At 47.7% G+C, this 19,119-nt stretch overlaps 2 protein-coding genes across 2 annotated transcripts; one reads left to right on the plus strand and one right to left on the minus strand.

The window, feature by feature from the left end:
- The first annotated feature begins 270 nt into the window (after positions 1-270).
- On the plus strand, positions 271-12,381 carry LOC128725906 (protein real-time). Its single transcript, XM_053819680.1, has 8 exons — positions 271-333; positions 8,985-9,460; positions 9,527-10,007; positions 10,299-10,557; positions 10,619-10,740; positions 11,661-11,919; positions 11,999-12,099; positions 12,205-12,381. The coding sequence occupies exons 1-8, from the start codon at positions 271-273 to the stop codon at positions 12,379-12,381; spliced, it is 1,938 nt and encodes a 645-aa protein (XP_053675655.1).
- Positions 12,382-14,698: 2,317 nt separating this feature from the next.
- On the minus strand, positions 14,699-16,588 carry LOC128726718 (uncharacterized). Its single transcript, XM_053820541.1, is given in 3 exon segments — positions 14,699-14,886; positions 14,956-16,476; positions 16,547-16,588. Coding segments are annotated over 3 exon segments (1,650 nt in total). The 5' UTR covers positions 16,574-16,588; the 3' UTR covers positions 14,699-14,784.
- Between the last annotated feature and the right edge of the window lie 2,531 nt (positions 16,589-19,119).

The raw sequence follows: 19,119 nt of genomic DNA on the forward strand, positions 1-19,119 counted from the left end.
GAATCATTCGTTCACTCCGGAAGCGTCCAAAAGTGTTCTATCTGTGTGTGTTTGTGGGTGTTGCTCGATTGAGCTTGCAGGAAACGTTGGGAAAAGCGGAAACCAGGAATTAGCCCCCGGAAATACCAACCAGTCAGGGCGTACTTTGATTCAAAGTACGAAAGAAGGGAAAAACCGTGAGCATCCCCCGGAAGAAGTGAAAAATAATCCAACCACCCTGCACCACCACCCCCTCCCCATAGCCCCCAGCAACAGTAAGCCCTCAAAAGCATGGTGCAAAAGTATGAGTCTCCCGTCCGGATCTACAAATATCCTTTCGAGCTGGTGGTGGCGGTAAGTAAACGAAGATGAAGACTATTGTTTAAACCACCCACCCCACCGGAACCATCCCCCTTTTTTTGGTCCCTGTTCCCACCCACCACGAGCGATTTTCCCGCCCTTTATGCGCTCACGGGCATTTCGCGGGGTTTGTGATATAAACAACACGTCGCTGCATCACGCGCGGATGGCTTTCTCAATACCGGTCGGTCAACACGGCAGGCATTTAGCCACCGGCACCCGTTACTACAGTCGATAATTATATCAGGGACGCCCTACCGAAGGGCAGACAGCGACCGGTTCCGTGCACCTCACACGAAGTCCTTGGTTTTATTTTCCCCGATTCGTACGACGCTGGCGTTCGTTTATTTTTGTTTCACCACCACAAAACAATGTCGTTTTTTATTTAATGCCGTACGTGCACGAAATGTGCTGCTAATCTAACACACCAAAGAAAAAAGAAAAGCTCTTCCCTTCCACGTGGCGCAAGGCGCGATTGCTGAAAAACAGCCGCCAAGTAGGCTGTGTGTGGTTTTGTAACGCTTTGATTGTCTGTTTTTTTTTTTCGTTTGTTTGTTTACTAAACACTTGCAGGGAGCTCCAGTTTAAGTCAACTCACATTTTTGCCTTGTTTTTGTGGCTCATTACCGTGCCAACAAAATCTCTGTGTGCCTTTTCCTTCAGGTTCAATGGGCCATTAGTTGACCTCAACATCGCCGCACTGTTGAGTGCGTTTTGTATCAGAAGCTTGTGGTAAACGAACGGCTCGACAATAAGCCGTTTCGTAGTCCCGCTTGCAAGCACCATTCGACTCGAGTGTTTCACTTGACCTTCATTTTCCTGCCATAAATCTTTACCGTATGGTTTATTTGTTCACTCACACGGCTCGTTACAAAAAGGCCTAACAGGACGAGAGCACGATAGCAAATAAAATCAATTTTTTGGTGTTAAATCTTGGATGATCAACTGATGTGACGCGACGCGAAGGTTATCTTTATTAAAAACATTATATTTTAACCAAAACTCAAGCTACTGCTTTACAAAAATAAAAACGATGATTCGTGCGTCACTGAGTTGAATAGAATTATTTCCACGTTTCTAGAAGTCCCACATGAATGCGCTCATTTACCTTTCGGTCGTCTTTTCAGTGCACATTTTCTTGGCGCACCCTTCCGAGGAACGAACAATTAAGCACGCTCAAGGCGAGCGGAAATTTATACAGCCAGCCCCAAAGAACGCGAACGCGCTAATGAATATTGAACAAATTTTATAACCCATCCGCCGCGGGGCTCCAAACGAAAGTAATGAGATGGCTTAAGTGCCCTAAATTGGGTAGCGCCGCCGCTGGTTTGGATTCGAATTTTGATGCCTTAACGATTGAAACTCAATACATATAATTTGAAGATAAACGGAGATAAGAAAGTCATATTGATTATCCTGTGGCCGTGTCTAATAAACGTTAGGAACTCATAGTAGAAATATTAATGGAGAAGATTTGTTCTGCTGAAAAGATCGTATATAAGATCGTTGTTAAAATTTAGCTTCAGACCGCCCTTCTTTTGAACCATTGGTACAATCCGAGCAATCAAGAGCATGTGTTAAAATTACTTTTCTAAAGCTGTACCCAAAAATTAAACCCCTCAACCCAGAATACGTTCTCCTCGCGCTGCAACTAAACACCCGGAGGCGTCCAATCATTGCATCTCGTGGGGGAGAAATTTTACACCACAACTCGACGGTAAATTTTCCATCCCATTCTCGCTTGTCGATGCTTATCTACAACCCCCCTCGGGGAGAAAGGTCAGGACTCTTTAGTGGTCCCGAAGGAGTGCTTCATCAATTTGGCGCTTAATCAGTGCCCGCCGCGCAGTCCGAATTTGTCCCCTTTCGACTTAACTTCGTCAGTCCGGTTGGTTGGGGAAAACTTTTCTCTTCCATAAAACTCCATTTCGCTTAATGTGATCTACGTGGCGAAGCTTTTACCAACACGCTGGCTCGAGGGTCCTTAGACGTGCTTCATTTTTTGCTGTGCTGATGGAATTTACTCTAGTCCCTTCACTAAACTCGACGGTGGCTTATTGTGAGTAGTGACAAGAGAAAAAACAAACGTCTGCATGAGAGTTAATTTTATTTGAGAGTTGGAAAAAAGGTAAAAAAAAGTAATTTACACGATTTAACAAAAAAAAAGGCGTTAAATCGACAGTCTATTTATACAAGCGCACGAACGAGCGATAATGGTAACGGACAGTGTTCGGTGAGGCGAATGTGTGCCACCCATCCAACCACCCCCCTTTTTGGAAGGTGTCTCGTGGGCGCGACCTTTTCCCGAAGGTCCTATTTTCAACGGGCACTTTGAGGAAGCTACTCCCAAAGAGCCGGGAATTGTACCCTTTAGGTCAGCCGGAATTCCTCCCAGTTCGTGTTTGATTCGCCGCGTTTTTCGATGTAACCGCAGTGGAAAACTGCACCCTCCGATTTCAAGGTTGCACCGGTGCTGAAACCACACACACATGCACACACACCAGAGAGGGTGAGCAGTTCGGTGAGAGGTGGTGGAAAATTCGCAACGGAATGAACCGCCGGACGAAATTGCTCGAAAGTGCGCGCGTGCGCACACACTCACACACGTCGGTTGTCGTGCATTTTTCCAACATAACATCGCGCCGGTTTTGGTGGAAGAGGGGGGGGGGGTGGGAGACCCCCGCCCCCCCCCCCCACCCCACGGGTACGACGTGGCCAAGAGGCGCCTTTATGCCATGCGAATGTCGGAACATTGGCTCGCGGCGGATTGCAGCCGACTTTCGAAACAGTAACAAATCTAAAGCATCTTTCGGTGTCTCTCTCTCTCTCTCTCTCTCTCTTTCTCTCTCTGTTTTAGACACGGATCGAGAGTCAGTGAAGACTCGGTACCGCTTCCAGCAAATGGTGCAATAGTGCCACCATTTCGGCCCTGGGCGTAATTTTCCATCCCAACTCACCGAATGATTCTGGTGGCCGGATTTATCAGCTGTTAAAATGGCCCATTCCATTTCGAGCTGTTCATGAAGGCCACGAAGAACACCCCAAACAGTAATGGCAGTGGTGGGGGTACATTTAAAGGTCAACAAACGGCGCTCTCCTGAAAAATTTGCGCCAATGTTGTGCAGGGATTTTCCCACGAATTAAGTGCTCCTTTTTTGCTCGAAACCTGGCGTTGACTGGCGACTCGCCAACGTGCGCGTGTTTTGAGTGAATTGTCGAGAATGTTGGGTGCCCTTTTCATCCCCAATTTTACCCTTCTCGAGCACAGACCCACACACACACACACGCACACCCCGGTCCGGAGCGCTTCGGAATGCGATAAAATTAATTTGACCAGTTCTTACGTCATCCCTCGTGGCGCTGTTTTTCGTTGCCGACGGCAGTTTTTCCTTTTTTTTTGTTGAACTGGAGAAAAACGATATTTTACAAACAAAATTCGTTCACCGAAATGATGAAAGCACTAGCTGCAATTTAATCGGTTGCATTGCAGCACTTGGCTTTAGTAAACACCGCCGCCGTCCACGTGCTACGAATGATGCTGATCGAAATATTGAATTTTGCAACCTCCGTTGAGCGCCGCCAGGAAGAGCTCCCGCAGTGGGGCAGAAATTAGCAAAGCACTGTTAACACCACATGTGTGAACTGGTGGGGTGGTGTTAACGATCGTGAAAGGTTACAAAAACAGCAACCAACCACCGTGTGTTGTGGAAACATCGAGCAATCGTGGCTGTACGGGAAGGATTGCAGGCAGGCCGATCCGATGACATTAATGGCATTTACGATGGTGCTGCTGTTTCTGACGCTTTTTTGAAGCGCTTTAGTGTTGATGCATGCGAGGAAAGATAAAGGATCATCGGTTTTTATGAGCCGCCAGTTCAGAGTAAATTGCTCGATCAGACACACCGTGATTTGATTGGTGCAATTGCGGGAAAAGGCGCGCGAAAAGCCGCCGCGTTGTCCTTGGGCTAGTGCGCTTTTCGAATGGTTCGTTTTACGAGGATCGTTCTTTGATGGAGCTGTAAAAAAGGCTCGTAGCGTTTTTTTTGTGTTTTCTGCTCAAACAATTTAAGAAGGGTTTTCGAAATGTAGGAAAAGATGCTAACACAAATTGTTTATTTGTTTGCTAATTCAACATAAAATGAAGACATATAAATAATATCACTGAACCACAGAAATGGCCACCGTATGTCACTCGTTTTTGGTAGAAAATCAGTTTCATTACACGCAGCATGTCATAAGCTAAGCTTTACGTAACAATATGGGACATTGTTTGGCAAAAAGAAAAGCCATAAAAAACAAATTAAGACCCCCCTGCTGGCCGGAAAAGCACGCGTGCAACAATTTGCCTACGAAAACGCGCTCTCCATGCTGTGGCCAATTGAAGGGTAAGTCAGTAATGTCAGTCACCTGAGAACCGGAGCCGTACTTGTTGTACAAAAGTGCAACGTCCTCACTCGTAGGGCTTCACACGCGTACGGTACGGCCCAAAAATACGTGACCCTTAAGGCAGGTTGTGGCTGTGAGCTGCAAAAAAAAAAGGGCAAACCCCCAAGCCAAAACAGAACCGTTGCACGTTGCTATGATGGAAGGAAAATTGCGCTGCATCGTGGGACGGGAGCATACTGAAAAGCGAAACCGTTCATTTGACGACCTAATTTCCACCCGAGAACCCCACATTCTATTGGGGTTTGGGGTTTGCGAGGGTGGCGGTGCACGCAAATGGGTGAATAAATGATAAACAAAAGTGGCATAAAGCGTACAAAAAAGAACCGGAAGATCCACATGCCAATGTTTGCCGATATTCGACGCGTGGGTCGGTATTGCGATTACCAACCGGTACCGGTTGTTTGTTTGGCAAAAGTTTCCCGCTTTTTGTCCCATAACGCTCGGTTTGTTGGCTCCGAAAGCGCTGATGCACCTTTTGCGCAAAGGAAAAGTCGCACAATCGGGCAAAGGCATAGGAGGACCCCTTTGGATGCAATTGGTGTGCCCTATGCCCTTTGTCCGCGGTGCGTTTCTCGCAAACCATCGCCATCACCGCAATACAAGTTGTCGCAGGAACGTAGGGTTAAGGCCTAGATTAGCAAGCCAAACACACAGCAGCATTTCGCGTGCGGTTCCTCTCGTTGACTTAAACTGTTCGTCCTTGGAGCGCCTCGCAATGGAGGGCAAAGTGAACGTTAATTTGAATAATTCAAGAGCCCCAGGCCCTACCAAGGGATGGTTTGGTTAAATTTGTACATTTTCTCGATCATAACTCATGCATCAGCCGCCACCGGGAAACGGCTGTGCAGTTCTTCCAGGCGATCCAGCACGCGGATTCTACAACAGGTGCTGCTGTTCCTTTAACGCGGCGTTATTATAACGCTGAATGATTGATAGCGTTGAGGCAGGAAATCAATATTCGGACGTTTGGTGCTTCCTTCGGTAGGCGGTAAGCGGCTTTTCCGGTTGGTTTAACCGAGATCCAAAGAACGATCGATACCGCATCTTCCCTCGAAACCGGAAAAAGGGAAAATGCGGCCTGTTGTGGAAAATGCCCGTGGCCGTATTGTTCGCTTAAGTGGACGCAACTGAACGACCTCCAACCCGCACGGGGCCGGTCACAGGCAACACGCTCTCAATCCCCGCTGATTGGATAATCAACGTTCAAACCCGGTGATTAGTGGCGGAATTAGTATTGATTGTGTGCGGGACCCGAGGGACCGGTTTCCTTCTGCACCACGTGCGGCGTTTTGTTTGCGTTATCCTTACCGTAGGCGGTAGGAGGGCCACCGATCTATTTTCCGGTATGTAAACGACCTGCTCCTGGGTGCCGATGGAAGTTGTAACGAACCACACGCGCACCTGGTCAGCGCGCTAGCTTATCATTTCGCGTGCCATGATTGCGACGGTGGAAAAGAAAAGCCAAAGTTCAACCGTCCGCTCGGTTTGAACACGTGCATCCGATGACGACGCACGTTATATGCATGCGAGGGCTCTTCAGGGAACGATCCTCCTACTGCTGAGGGCTAAACCCTGCTAGGCCAGAGTTCAGCCATTGACCCGTAACGCGGAGATCTAATCAAATCCTCATACCCAGTGAAAACGAGGCAAAGGCCATCACACGGGGACCTATGGGAAGGAAAATTATACACCACGCGAAAAGCTCGGTCATTTGAGTGCCGATAGATTAGAGTGCCCACCACCAGGAGGCCAGTTGAAGCGATGTAATTCGACACGATGTGCTGGAGCAACACAAAAAAGGGCAAAAAAATAATAGTTAACAACCGCTAATCGACGTCATTCAGTACCGATGGAAGCGAACTTTCCTTCATTCCGTTGGCCATCCAAAAACCCGTCGTTGCACAAACATGTCAACCCGAGTTGCAGGCGTCAGAAGCATCATGATAAACGACGGGCCTCGCTCCTTTTTCGTTTGGGACGGGGATTTTATAATTCTCAACCAAACCACCACCGGCCACACTCAACAAGTGGCTCAGTTACAGTCCACCCCCAGCTCGACAATCGACTAATGCAACATATTGATCAAACCCGTGCTGTTAGAGAGCAGGCGAATGTGCTTGCAAAATGGCAAAACGATCGGGCCCTGTGAAAGTGCGCTGAAACCACCAGGGGGGTGGCGGTTGTATAGGTGGCCCAGCCGGGCACTTGAAAAGCCCATGGTGCCGTGCCTCTGGCCACACCGATATCATGAAAGGCGCCCCATTTATCAGCAACACCGCAACGAACGTGTGGCTGTCTGTTACGTTGGCAGTGACCAAGCTGTGCGGCCCCCAAATGGCGCCCCAAAGCGCACTAGATAGAGACTTCCACCCCCATCCACGTGTGTGTGTGTGTGTGCCTGCCAGTGACAGTGAAAAGTATCATTTTTCCAACGCCCAACCCGGGCGGGAAGCAAGAGCGCAACGAAGAGGATACGCTTCGTTGGCGGACGTTTCATGTGGTTTCATGTGGCTCCTCCACCGGGCTGCTGGTGTTGAAGACGAGCGCTATTTATAAATTGATTAACGTGGGGATGGGAGCACTGAGCGATCCGTACTTGTGATTATGGGGTTTTGTCAGGAAACGGTGCAACGGTGCTGACACCCGGCGCGTCATTTGCACGCCTTCGGAAGGCGCGGGAACACAATAAAATCGAAAAAAACGCGAGGAAATGCCACTAACATCCAGTTCCTGTCGTGTGGAGAATCCGGTCCGGTTCCGGTCGTTGTGGCGGAGGTTTATTAGGGCTTAAGGCTGTTAGTAATTTACGTCCGATCGACTGTTGCCCCTTGTCAATTGTTGCCTAATTGATTGATCGTTAAACGACGCGCGAAAGGATAAAAAAGGAAGCTAGCTCTGCTGGTGGTGAGAACCCTTCCGAAGGTCCTTTCAATAGGTGGTGCTCCTTGTGAATGTCGAACGGCAACTGGCTTAGGACACCTAACTCACCTCCTTTAGCCCCGTCAAGGACAGACTGATGGGTTTAATCCTCCATTCATCGCTTCGCTAGGGGTTTTGCGCACAGTTTATTGAATGATAATCTGCCGCCCATTCCGGGTTGATGAGTTGTTGGCGTTACTGTCGCTACTGACATCGCAGTTTAATTGACGTAGGTTTCGCAATTATTGACAAAACTTTATCCAGAGCCCCCGTCGTGGAAGGTTAAGGTTACGGAAGGCAAGAACCGGGCGTCCTTACGTCGTAGCGATAGTAACGTGAGCCTTTTCCTCTTCACTTCGATTTTCTTTTCTTTTTTGGGCTCATGGCGTCGCTATAGGACACACGAGCCTTTTGTCGACTCATGGTGGGTGGAAGGAAAATGGCATCGTTCTTCGGTTTCGAAGCGAATGCCAATGTGCTAAAGAGAGCAGGAGCAGCAGCTTGGTTTAACTTTTCCTCCAGGAAAGCGTGTGGGCGACTATGGCTGTAGGAAGTGCTTTGCGTTAATAAAGCCTGTGAGCTCGTGGCTCTGGGATGCTAAGAAAGCAAATTTAATTTATTTTTCATCACCGGAATCGGTAGCAACGAGAGCAAGATGCTCGAGACTACGGTCACGGGTCGGTTACACAAACTTCATTACAGATTGCGTTACACAAGCACATTTTGCCGAGGTTCTTTTTTCGGATTAATAAATAATACAGCACAGCTTCACTGTCTCTGCTTGCGAGCATTGCAAACCGGTTTAGCGACAATAATGATTCAATTTCGTTAAACGACATTTCGTTGGAAAGCACAATTTCTGTTGATTTATCTGTTCTGACTCAAAGCAAGTAAATATTCTGTTGGCTTTCTCTTGTACATAATCGATGATCGTATTCAAAAAAGCATTTTTCAACTCTAGTTTAATCTATGATTTATATTACAGCAAATGTTTTGTAAGATAAGCCACGCATTGTAAGATAACGTGTTCTCATAAACGAAACTTACGTCAATTAGTTATCTTTTCGTTGCCACTGAACCGTTTTCTCCAAAGCGAAAAGAGGGCGAATGATCATTTGAATAGCTCGTTTCGTACAAACGTCCACAAGCTGCGTATAATGGCAAGCTCGGACAGCAATTGAAGCAAATTTATTGCCCCATTCAAAGTGCAACATGTAGTGCAACAATATGCAGCTCAACTGATCGTTATCGTTGTGTTTTTGCTATCCCCTAAATTGCAGGCATACGAGCGCCGCTTTCCAACATGCCCGCAAATGCCGATCGTCCTGGATTGTGAGGTGATCGAGGACAGCGTGTACGAGAATGGATCGCGCCGGGACACGAAACGTCGCTGCAAGATCGCGGTTGAGGCACCGTACCTCATCAAGAAGATCATCGGTGTCGACGTGGTGTTCTTCATCCAGAAGAACTTTCTTGACATGAAGACGCGCACGTTGAACATTGAGGCGACGAATGAGTCGTTTGCAACGCGTGTGGAAATCTTTGAGAAATGCCGGTACTATGCTCACCCGGAAAACCCAGACTGGACGTGCTTCGACCAGACGGCAACGCTTGACATCAAGAACTTCTTTGGGATTGAGCACTCGATGGAGAAGATGGGCATGAAGCAGTACACGCAGACGACCCTTAAGGGCAAGGAAATCATCGAGTACTTCGTGAACGAACTGAAGCTGGAGGGCATCACGCATGTAGACAGGTTCGTGGAAGCGACATGTCATGGTGTCATGTTTTTTTCATGCCTTTTTTCTGTCCCTACACACAGATGGGAAGCCGACACAACGGTTAGCTTGGCAAACGCGTCATCGACCACCACGGTGCTGGCAGAGAAACCGCCACTCTGTCGCGATAATTCCATCCTAGACGCGGATTACATCGCCAAATATCTCGGCCAATTAACGCCCCTGCAAGAGTCGAAGCTCGTGCAGTTGCGCAAACGCTTCGAGCAGACGCCCTCGGAACACCCGGAACCGGACTACCAGACGTTGTTGCGGTTTTTGCGAGCGCGCGATTTTAGCATCGACAAGGCGACGGCCATGTTGCAGGAGTCGCTTCAATGGCGCAAGGAGCACCGGATCGACGACATCCTGGGCGAGTACAAAACGCCGGTTGTGGTGGAAAAGTACTTTCCCGGTGGTTGGCACCATCACGATAAGGACGGACGACCGTTGTACATCCTGCGGCTTGGCACGATGGACGTCAAAGGGTTGCTGAAGTCGGTCGGTGAAGATGAGCTGCTAAAATTGGTACGTTTCAGCACGCGCAGGTCAATGGCTTTGCGTTGTGACCTACAACAGGAACCTCCTCGTGGGGGTTATCTTTATCGGTAACTGGCAAAACAAAGACCCGAAGCCTCGACCTTAGGGTGTTATCACAATTCTCATTAGTGAAGGAATCCACCCATTCCGAAGGGGGTCGTGGCTCGCTTTATGGCCTTTCTCCCGGGGCAGCCCACTAGCACTCCAGTTCCGGGTGTTATCAATTCGGAATTCGCCACATCCGCCAAGTAGTAAACAAGCGCTTTCTTCTTCCCCCAGACGCTGCACATCTGCGAGGAAGGCTTGAAACTGATGAAGGAGGCCACGAAGCTGTTTGGCAAGCCAATCTGGAACTGGTGCCTGCTGGTTGACCTGGATGGGCTGTCGATGCGGCATCTGTGGCGTCCGGGTGTGAAGGCTCTGCTGCGCATTATTGAAACGGTCGAGAAAAACTACCCCGAAACGATGGGCCGCGTGTTGATCGTGCGAGCACCCCGTGTATTCCCTGTCCTGTGGACCATCGTTAGCGCATTCATCGGTAAGACGCAAATAACCCGCTCATTGCATTTGTAATAACGCTCATGATCTCTTATTTTCAGATGAAAATACTCGCTCCAAGTTTCTGTTCTTTGGCGGTCCGGATTGCATGCACGCGGAGGACGGTCTCGAGCAGTACATCGATACGGATAAGATCCCGAGCTTTTTGGGAGGCTCTTGCAATGTAAGTTGTCGCAATATGGCTGTGCAGAGTGTATTTAGGATGCATCTGTGCCTCTATCCAAGAAAAATCCTCGGATCTTTACCTCGCGTGTTCCCAATTCCTCCTCGGTATAGACCGTGAAGTTTTCGATTTTTTTTCACCAAGTACTAACAGCTACCGTTCCGTCATTTGCCGTTCTGTGCAGCTCAACAGCATACCGACGGTGGTGGAACCGATACCGGCCAAACTGTACACGCGTTGCTTTCTGAGCGTGTGCCATTGTGTAAGATACCTGTGCAACTACATTTTTCTTCCTCACCTTTTTGCGTTCACTGTTCAACTGGCATTTTTGCTCGTACGACAATCTGATCAATCTCGATCAATCAATTCATTCACATCGCAATACACATGTGTTGTTGTCTGAGGACTTCATTTCCCATAATTGCCTCGTGCTCTGCAACAAGTGTAACCGTGTGTGCGCTCGTATTTCGTCCTTTGTATCGTCCTGTTTTATGCTCGTCCGTTCTCATGCTGTTAGCGTTTCATGCAACTCCATCGCGTGATCACGTGCTTTTTGCAACCCTTCGACATCAACCGTATTTAGCGTATGCGTATGCCAAACTTCTGTCCCGGAAGCTGCTGAGACACTTAAAAATTGTATCCTTTGCATCGGTTATACCATTTCATTGCGCCTGCTGAAAACAAATATTGGCCTTACGAAATTGCATCCATCAACCATCGCAGGCTCGTTTTTGCTCTCTTTTTCACATCCACTGTATCCAATTGTTTCCGCTAACGAAAAGACAAAATATCCAGCCATTTTTGGTAGTATCGCTTTTGCTCGATTTCCCATTTCTTTGTAACGTCGTTTTACATCCATTTGTTGCCACCGTACACCAATCGTTCAATAATCGACCGGCTCCGTACGCCTTCGTTCGCAGACGTTAATCCATGAAGGGGGTCTAGTTCCGAAGCATCTCTACAAATCGGAATCGATCGAGGAAAGCAACGGTGCCGTACAATCGCACGATCATCACGGACTCTACAAATCGGTTGACCTCAAGCCCGGCCAGCTGTTCGAGCTACTCATTTACAACACCGACCCGAAGAGTGTCCTCACGTGGGACTTTGAGGTGCTGAAGTATGATGCACTTTTCGCGGTTTATCACACGGACACAGAGCTGGAGCAGCGAGGAAACGGTACGTTCAGGATTCAGACCGGTGTCCGTTGTGTTTGGATGCGTTAAGGCTTAACGTTTCTTATTTTTTACGTTTTTAGATAACTTTTCCTCTGTGTTCGATGCGCCGGAGTATAAAGAAGGGCTCAACTATAAGAAAATTGAACAGAGCGTCAAATGCCGCCCGAAGGAAGGAGTTCAGGTACTGGTGTTGAAATGCTATTCGAAGCTGTGGATATTTCCTGCTTCCTGCCAAGGATGTACAGTAGCTAATTTCGTTTTCCTTTCACTGTTCTCCGCAAAATAGGGGTCACACGAAATGGCATCCACTGGCACGTACGTCCTGCAATGGATGTGTCCCCCGTCCTGCGATGGACCAGCTCAATTGATGTATTTCCACGAAATCCTCAGCTCAGCAAACTACAAAGGCTCGATGACTAGTCTGCAGTCAGGATTCTCCTCGAACAGCTTACAATCGCGATGATGAGTAACGCATGAGACTGACCCACGGGGAACGACTGCTGTTGTCCCTGTGCCGACGGCCGCCAATACTGCCGCCCAATCAATGCTAGGAGAGCGGCCTGAATCGTAGCACTTTGACGCTATACCATGTTTTAGTCGCAAGCATGCAAACGATATGGATCTGTCATGGTGGAGCAGATTGGAAGACATTATCCCTCGTCAAATGTTAAAACGACTCAACAGGAATCACTAGATAATATCTCACAACTGCTAGTTCAGCTAAATGTCACAAGGTTGTACGCACTGAAACCAAAAGCAACAAAACAAGAATCGAATTAGAACGAATCTGCTCAACGAAGCGGGAAAGGATCTGAAATGAAAGGATAAGCGCGACCGGTCCGGGTCGGCATATCGAATGGTGCATCAATCCAAGCAAAACGTGAATCATAATCAATTAACGATACAATCTCTCATTAAGAAACAAAAGGAAAAAGATCTCGTCTAGCGTACAGCATAGGTTTACTATCATTGGTGTAATAGGAAAAATTGAACCTAATTTAATATGAACCTTAGCGATGCTACTTCCCTGCCGTCCTCTCTCAGTAGGCTGAGCGTGTGTGTGTGAAGAGGACAATAAGTAGTAGAACGTAACTGTAGGAGAATCGAAGGGGTCGAACGGAAGCAAACGATCTGTCGAATGCTTAACAGAACACACCATGTATTAGCATGGTTTAGAACGCCCAACGATGTACCATTTTAAAGGATACCAGAAGTTCACATTGTAGGCAGGACGATCGTATAGTAACCATTTGCCGCAGGAATCTCCTAGTGGCCGCTTACCCCCGAGGCAAACATGCAGCAAAAGCATCCTTTTCGCACATGCTATAACGATGTGGGTTAGGTTTTTTGTTACGTTGTTGCATGCGGCCGTTGACGGAGTACGTGCAAGGGGCACTTTGCGCCAGAACCCCGCGTATCACGCTATCGTAGCATAATGCGAGAACAGTTTTTACACAGTATACCATAATGAAAGGGAGGAACATAGGCATATATATATGTATCGAAGGCTTTAGCACCATTGTTCATAGCATTGGGTAGGGTAGCAGTAATAGGTAAAAGAATTTTTATTTTACATTAGAACACCGTCGCACGCCGTGTTCGTATATTTTATGGACTTACTCGAATCATTGCAGGTTAATGGAGCGAGCCCTGGGAGGAAAGCGCAAAAGGTGATACAAGCACGGTTCATAGCAAGTGTGTGCGTGTGTTGAGTGAAGTTTTATTTTCCGTACTTAATGTAAGTTTGTTTTATTAGTTCGTTTGGTAGAACCGTTCAAAAGACTCATAGAGACTATTAGTTTAAGCCAGGGCGGTTATGTAGATTTGTTACGAACGGCGAATATGTGTATACCTTTAGTACCGTAATATCGAAAGTGAAGTGCGTGTGTGTGTTTAGTTAAGCAATCCTGTTACTCCTGGAAAAGGAGGATAAGTTTGAATACATGTCAACCATCCACCTTATCTCTCATTGTATCATTACGCGTACGGTTGATACCCCCAAAAGGAAACATTCCACTCATACGTATTGGCATCGTTACTCAAAAAAGGGTTCTGATAAAGAATACTAGGCGCCACTGCATGAGCAAAGAAAAACACGTGAAAGCTCGCATGCGCCCCGGATTTTCTAACGGTTTTGTCGCAACAAAAAACATGTGTTTGGCGCAACTGTTGTTAAGATATAAATAAGCAAACAAAAACGCATTATGAAATAACAGAGAGGCAGTTTGGCAACAATGAATTATTATCGCATTGCGTTTGTTATGGATAGAAGTGTATTTTTTCTCTTTGGTCAGGCACAACCGTGCGATTAAGAGAAGCCCTGGTGACCTGATTTGAAGGCGCGAAGATCACCAGCGATGTCGGTACGAATTTGTTACGTTTGCAGCCGCTTTTGTTCATGTTTTTACAACACCCGCAGCAAATCAACCCCTCCTTTTGCGAAACGGCTACAACTCAAGTGATATTGAAAATTGTCATCCAGCGGACGGAAGGACGGAACGTAAACGATGGTACACAAAATCATACATATTTCCGACAGGCGGGAGGTTGAATTAATATAACGCTCAGTGCAAAATAACGTATAAAGGACCGGTTTGGGGATGGGAGGTTTCGAAGGACACACACCACCACCGTGGTACGGGACAAGATTTGTGAACGTATTGTATTATCGATATTAGAATACACATTGCAGATAATAAAGAGGATAATCGTAAAGGTTGTGTTGCGACATTGCATTTATTCTCCGGCTTGAAATACATATATATTTCTGGGTGCCACGAAGCAAGTGCATGAAGCTATCGTGCATGTCATGGATGCATGTAGAATACTTTTGCATTTCGCTTATCACTAACAGGGTTCTGCTCGCTTAGCTATAGATTAAGTTCTTCAACGACTTCACCGACGACAGCATCTCAATGGCTTGCGCCTTCTCCAGCTTGATTCCAACACAATGCGATATGGTTATATCCTGAAGGAGGAGTGAAAAGGACATGGGACAAAATTAACGCCTCGTAGAATCAACAGCTTAGAGCCTTACCAAGAGATTGAAGCAATTGGCAACGATTGCATCAACGGACGCGTTGGTGAGGGCACGAAGGTTTACCAGAACCAGCGCCCGCAGACGGGTCAACTTGCGTGTGATCAACTCCAGTCCGTCGTCCTCGAAGCCCCGTTTGTTCGATTCGAAGTGAAGCCGCTCGAGCAGGGGACAGTTGCGTACTAACGAAGCCACACCTTTGGTCGTTACGTGCGGACAATGCGTGAGATACAGTTCTCGTAGGTTTGGAAGGTTCAGCGTCAACAGCGAGGCATCGGACATGTCACGACAGCTGTACTTTAGACACTCCAAGCGGTCCATTTCCTCGAATCGCAGCACACCGTCGTTGAGGATCTCGCGTTCCTTAAACACGAAGTTCTCCAGATCCAGGATGCGCACGTTCCGCATGCTTTCCATCAGCGTGCGTACGACGACGATGTCCCGCATCAGCGAATCGTCATCCACGTCCTCCAGGTACAACCGGTGCAGGTTGGGAAAGGAACAAAATATGGCCGGCGAAATAAGTGGGAAGGTGACGGCCAGCGACAGCTCTGTTACACCGTCAATCTGCACCGTCTCGTCCCAAGCGCGGACATCGTACAGGCACATCGTCAGTCGCCGCAGATGCCGCAGTTCCCCGAGTGCCCTGCAGTTGTTGATGCTTTCCGCGATAAGCTCCAGCTCTTGCAGGTAGAGCAGCTTCTTGGGCAGTGCATCAACGGCTCGCAGTGACAGTTCCGAGCCGATCGTAAGTGACCGAAGCTGCGGTTGCTTTTCGAACAGCAGTATTAGGCCATCGGAAAAATCGTCCTCATTTCCGGCGCTTTTCAGGTTGAGCTTGTACAGTTCCATCCCGGTGTACGAGTTCAACAGCGCCAGGAGCGGTTTCATTTCCTCCACCCGAACGGTCAGCTCACGGAGTGTCCTGTGGTGGTCGTCGAGCAGTTGCTTCAGGTGATGCAGCTCCATCTCGAACCGTTCAAAGGATAGCGACACGAGCTTCGCTCCGCCAAGGAAACTAAGATTGCGCAGCAATCCGTACGAGGGCAGGTGCAACTTGAGGTGTTTGAGCGATTTTAGCGACGTAAGGGCCGTTTGAACGTTAGCGGGAATCGAACCGTACGGGGATTCCGATTCACTGATGATGCACAACCGTTCGAGATTGGAGAGCGTTGTAAACACTTCCAATAATTCCGCCATCAGCTGCGTGCACTGAAGTGTGAGCGATTTTAACGCGTGTCCTTGCAGCTGAAAAAACTGCCCAAATTCGGCCCGCTGCGCAAGCTGCTAGTTCGCGATGGTGAGCTTCAGGTTGGATTTAGGGAATGGGTGAACAGATTGCGCCGCCAGGACGGTTTCCATGGCAACCAGCTGATGCGTAACAGGATGAATGGGACGAACGTGGAGCGTGGCATGCTTTGGCAGGATAAAGGTACGAATTACGCTGCTCCACGCGGTGCACACACGGGCCGCAAGGACGAGCTCATCCACCGGAAGAAAGGTGAAGATTTTACCTAAAATCTGCAACAGACAAACGACACATCTCTTACAATACAATGAAAACTCACACTTTTCTTAGCGACGAACTCACCTCGTTCGGAAGATCGGATAACTCCATCGTGGATTTCTCAGATGAGACTGCCAGCCGGGCTACAGCAAGCTCACTGCAGGTGCTGGAAATCTCGCCGCTATTTGGTCGATACTTTCACGGTGGATTATAAATAGCTGCACCGTGCATCGAACAGCAAACATGGCCACATTACACGGACCAAAGTGACGTCGCGAAGAACGGAACTATCTGCACGGACCCATTCAACAGGTGAGAGTGCGCGTCCGAGTGTGCGCAGTTCCTTTTTTTGCCCTTGAAAACCGTACCAGCACCCAATCTGGACGCAAATTAGCTGAGGGTTAAGGACTACTCTCGCAGGAAGCATAGAGCCATGGTAGAAAGAAAAGGAATCGTGCACAAGCTTTAATATATAGAGTTTTTATTTCGTTAATAATTACTCAATCAGTTTATCTATAATTATAAATCACATTTTAATGCAGTTGTTTTTTGTTCATTCATTTATCGTCATTCGTGTTTAAAGGAGTGCCGTTCGGCCGGTGCACTCAACGATTCTCTCCGCGCGGACTGTTTTGGACTCGAACAGGATTCAGATTTAACCTTTAGCGGGCGACCCCCTACGGTCACAAGAAGAGTAAAGTTTTCGCATCTGAATAAAGTTTCCACGGCCACGTTCGGCACTCTCCTTCTTCACGTCTCTGGCGTTGCTACGATTAATTTAGCAACATTTGTTTTTACATTTTCTACGTTTGTTATTTCTTCTGTCTGCCTCTTGTTCTGCTGTATTCTATTACTTGATGTTTAAGATGTTTTTTTTTCTTTTTTGTTTCATTTTTTGTTTGCCATATTCACTTGTTCTGCTGATTTAGATTGCGTGTCCGAGCATTTCAGTGTTTTTTTTTGTTTTAACATTTTGGGCAGTGACAGCCTAAAAATACAACTGCACTGCACTGTTGTAAGCGGAGCACGTTCTCATTTCCCGCGACACTTCGTTTGCACTCAGAATCAGTTCTTTTCCCTATTTCCTACTGAGCGGTCATAATCTCCTACTACGTGAAACTGCGCCGCCATTAAATGCGGCAGAGATACGGGCGGGACTTGGCTTGTCTTCCCGGGAAAACCCCGGTGGCTGCTGCTCCGTGCACCACTGTACGTTCCTCCCAGCCTCTTCGATTCGGAGAGTTCGCCTGGGGGTACAGTTTTATATCCCATACCGAAACACCGTGCGTTTTCGATATCGATGGGCAGCATCCTCACACAAGTCAGCTCACACAACTACGCCTAGACTTTCCGGCAACGACCTGTTTTTACACAACACAATCCACTAACAGATGCAGACGCTTGTCCCTCGAGAAAAAAATAACCATCCGGCCGCCGGTAGAAGCTGGCTGCTGCTTCCTCGTTTGCCGGAGGCCTCGTTCCCGGGTCTCACGGTCTTTGATGGTTCGACAAAGCATCAACGTCCAATTCGCTCACATATGGTTGCTTATCCGTATCTATATCTACACCACTATCGCACACCCTAGCTCCATCGCACTGAGAACGGCCTCGACCCTCAAGAACCCGCACACACGAGTTAAAGGTAGAGCGAAATCGCGAGCAAATCCTCCAAAAGGACTTCCTCTCGAACCTAACCGTTTCGCTCGTGGGACGTTGCGTAGTCGTTTCATGATGTAGCTTCTTTTTTGTTCTCTAAATTGTTCATGTTTCTCCTGCACTACTGCGCTTATTCGAGAGCTGCGCTTTTCGACAGTCGATTTTTCTTTTGTGTTTGCTTTCTGGCAGCACACGTTCTAGCAACTCTTGAGGCTCTGTCTACGGAGCTGCCTACAACTACCATGTTTGCTTACGGAAACGGGAAACAATCATTTGACCTGCTACGCACGCTTCACTACTTCACGCGTGTTCAAAACAATGTACGTTAAAATGGGGTTCCACTTTTTACAAGCATTTGCACAATCGGACCCAGTGCAGACCTAGACGCGATCGCGGATGAAACTGCACCGAACCGTCGAACGTGTTTGCGGTGAACCCGATAAACAGTAACAAACGAACGGAAAACAGGAAATATCGATCGACTGAGAAATGAATGACCCGCGGGCTGGCCTGTCTGCAGGATGGACTGCAACACCACCATGCACGGGAACACGCGTTTCCGCAGATGACGACTACATGGGAATAATGATTTTTTACAATTTTAAACTTGTAACGCCCGAACGCCTACCCGTTAGGATGTCTGTGATCGTGGTGATCGTGTTTTCGATAAGTTTTGGGAAACTTTACTAACATTTCGCCTACCGGGACTACACCCGCTCATGATTGTGTAAGGTAGCAGAGTTACTTTTTACACGCTTCCGGCATAATCTCCGTGCCCGTGGTCGCAAAGGTGCAACTCTATGAATGGATTCTGATGAAATGAGACCGACGTGATGTTTCATCTTACTTGATGGGGGAGAAAATGCAGTTGGAAAATGGGTGATCCGTGAACTTTTCCCATTCTCCCGTATTCTTCTTCATCTTCACGTCGCGACTCGAACGCAAGACGTTTTGCTTGTTTGCATACTTTTTATGTTTTCTTTTTCTCGCTAATTTTTTTT

The sequence above is a fragment of the Anopheles nili genome, chromosome 3 (assembly GCF_943737925.1).
Source record: "Anopheles nili chromosome 3, idAnoNiliSN_F5_01, whole genome shotgun sequence".
Classification (NCBI taxonomy): domain Eukaryota; kingdom Metazoa; phylum Arthropoda; class Insecta; order Diptera; family Culicidae; genus Anopheles; species Anopheles nili.

What these genes read in the sequence shown, in the direction of transcription:
- LOC128725906 (XM_053819680.1), top strand. Translation starts at nt 271, where the DNA reads ATGGTGCAAAAGTATGAGTCTCCCGTCCGGATCTACAAATATCCTTTC. An exon ending in CTTTCGAGCTGGTGGTGGCG is followed by an intron (nt 334 to 8,984) that starts GTAAGTAAACGA and finishes CCTAAATTGCAG; the next exon opens with GCATACGAGCGCCGCTTTCC. An exon ending in TTTTGGGAGGCTCTTGCAAT is followed by an intron (nt 10,741 to 11,660) that starts GTAAGTTGTCGC and finishes CTTCGTTCGCAG; the next exon opens with ACGTTAATCCATGAAGGGGG.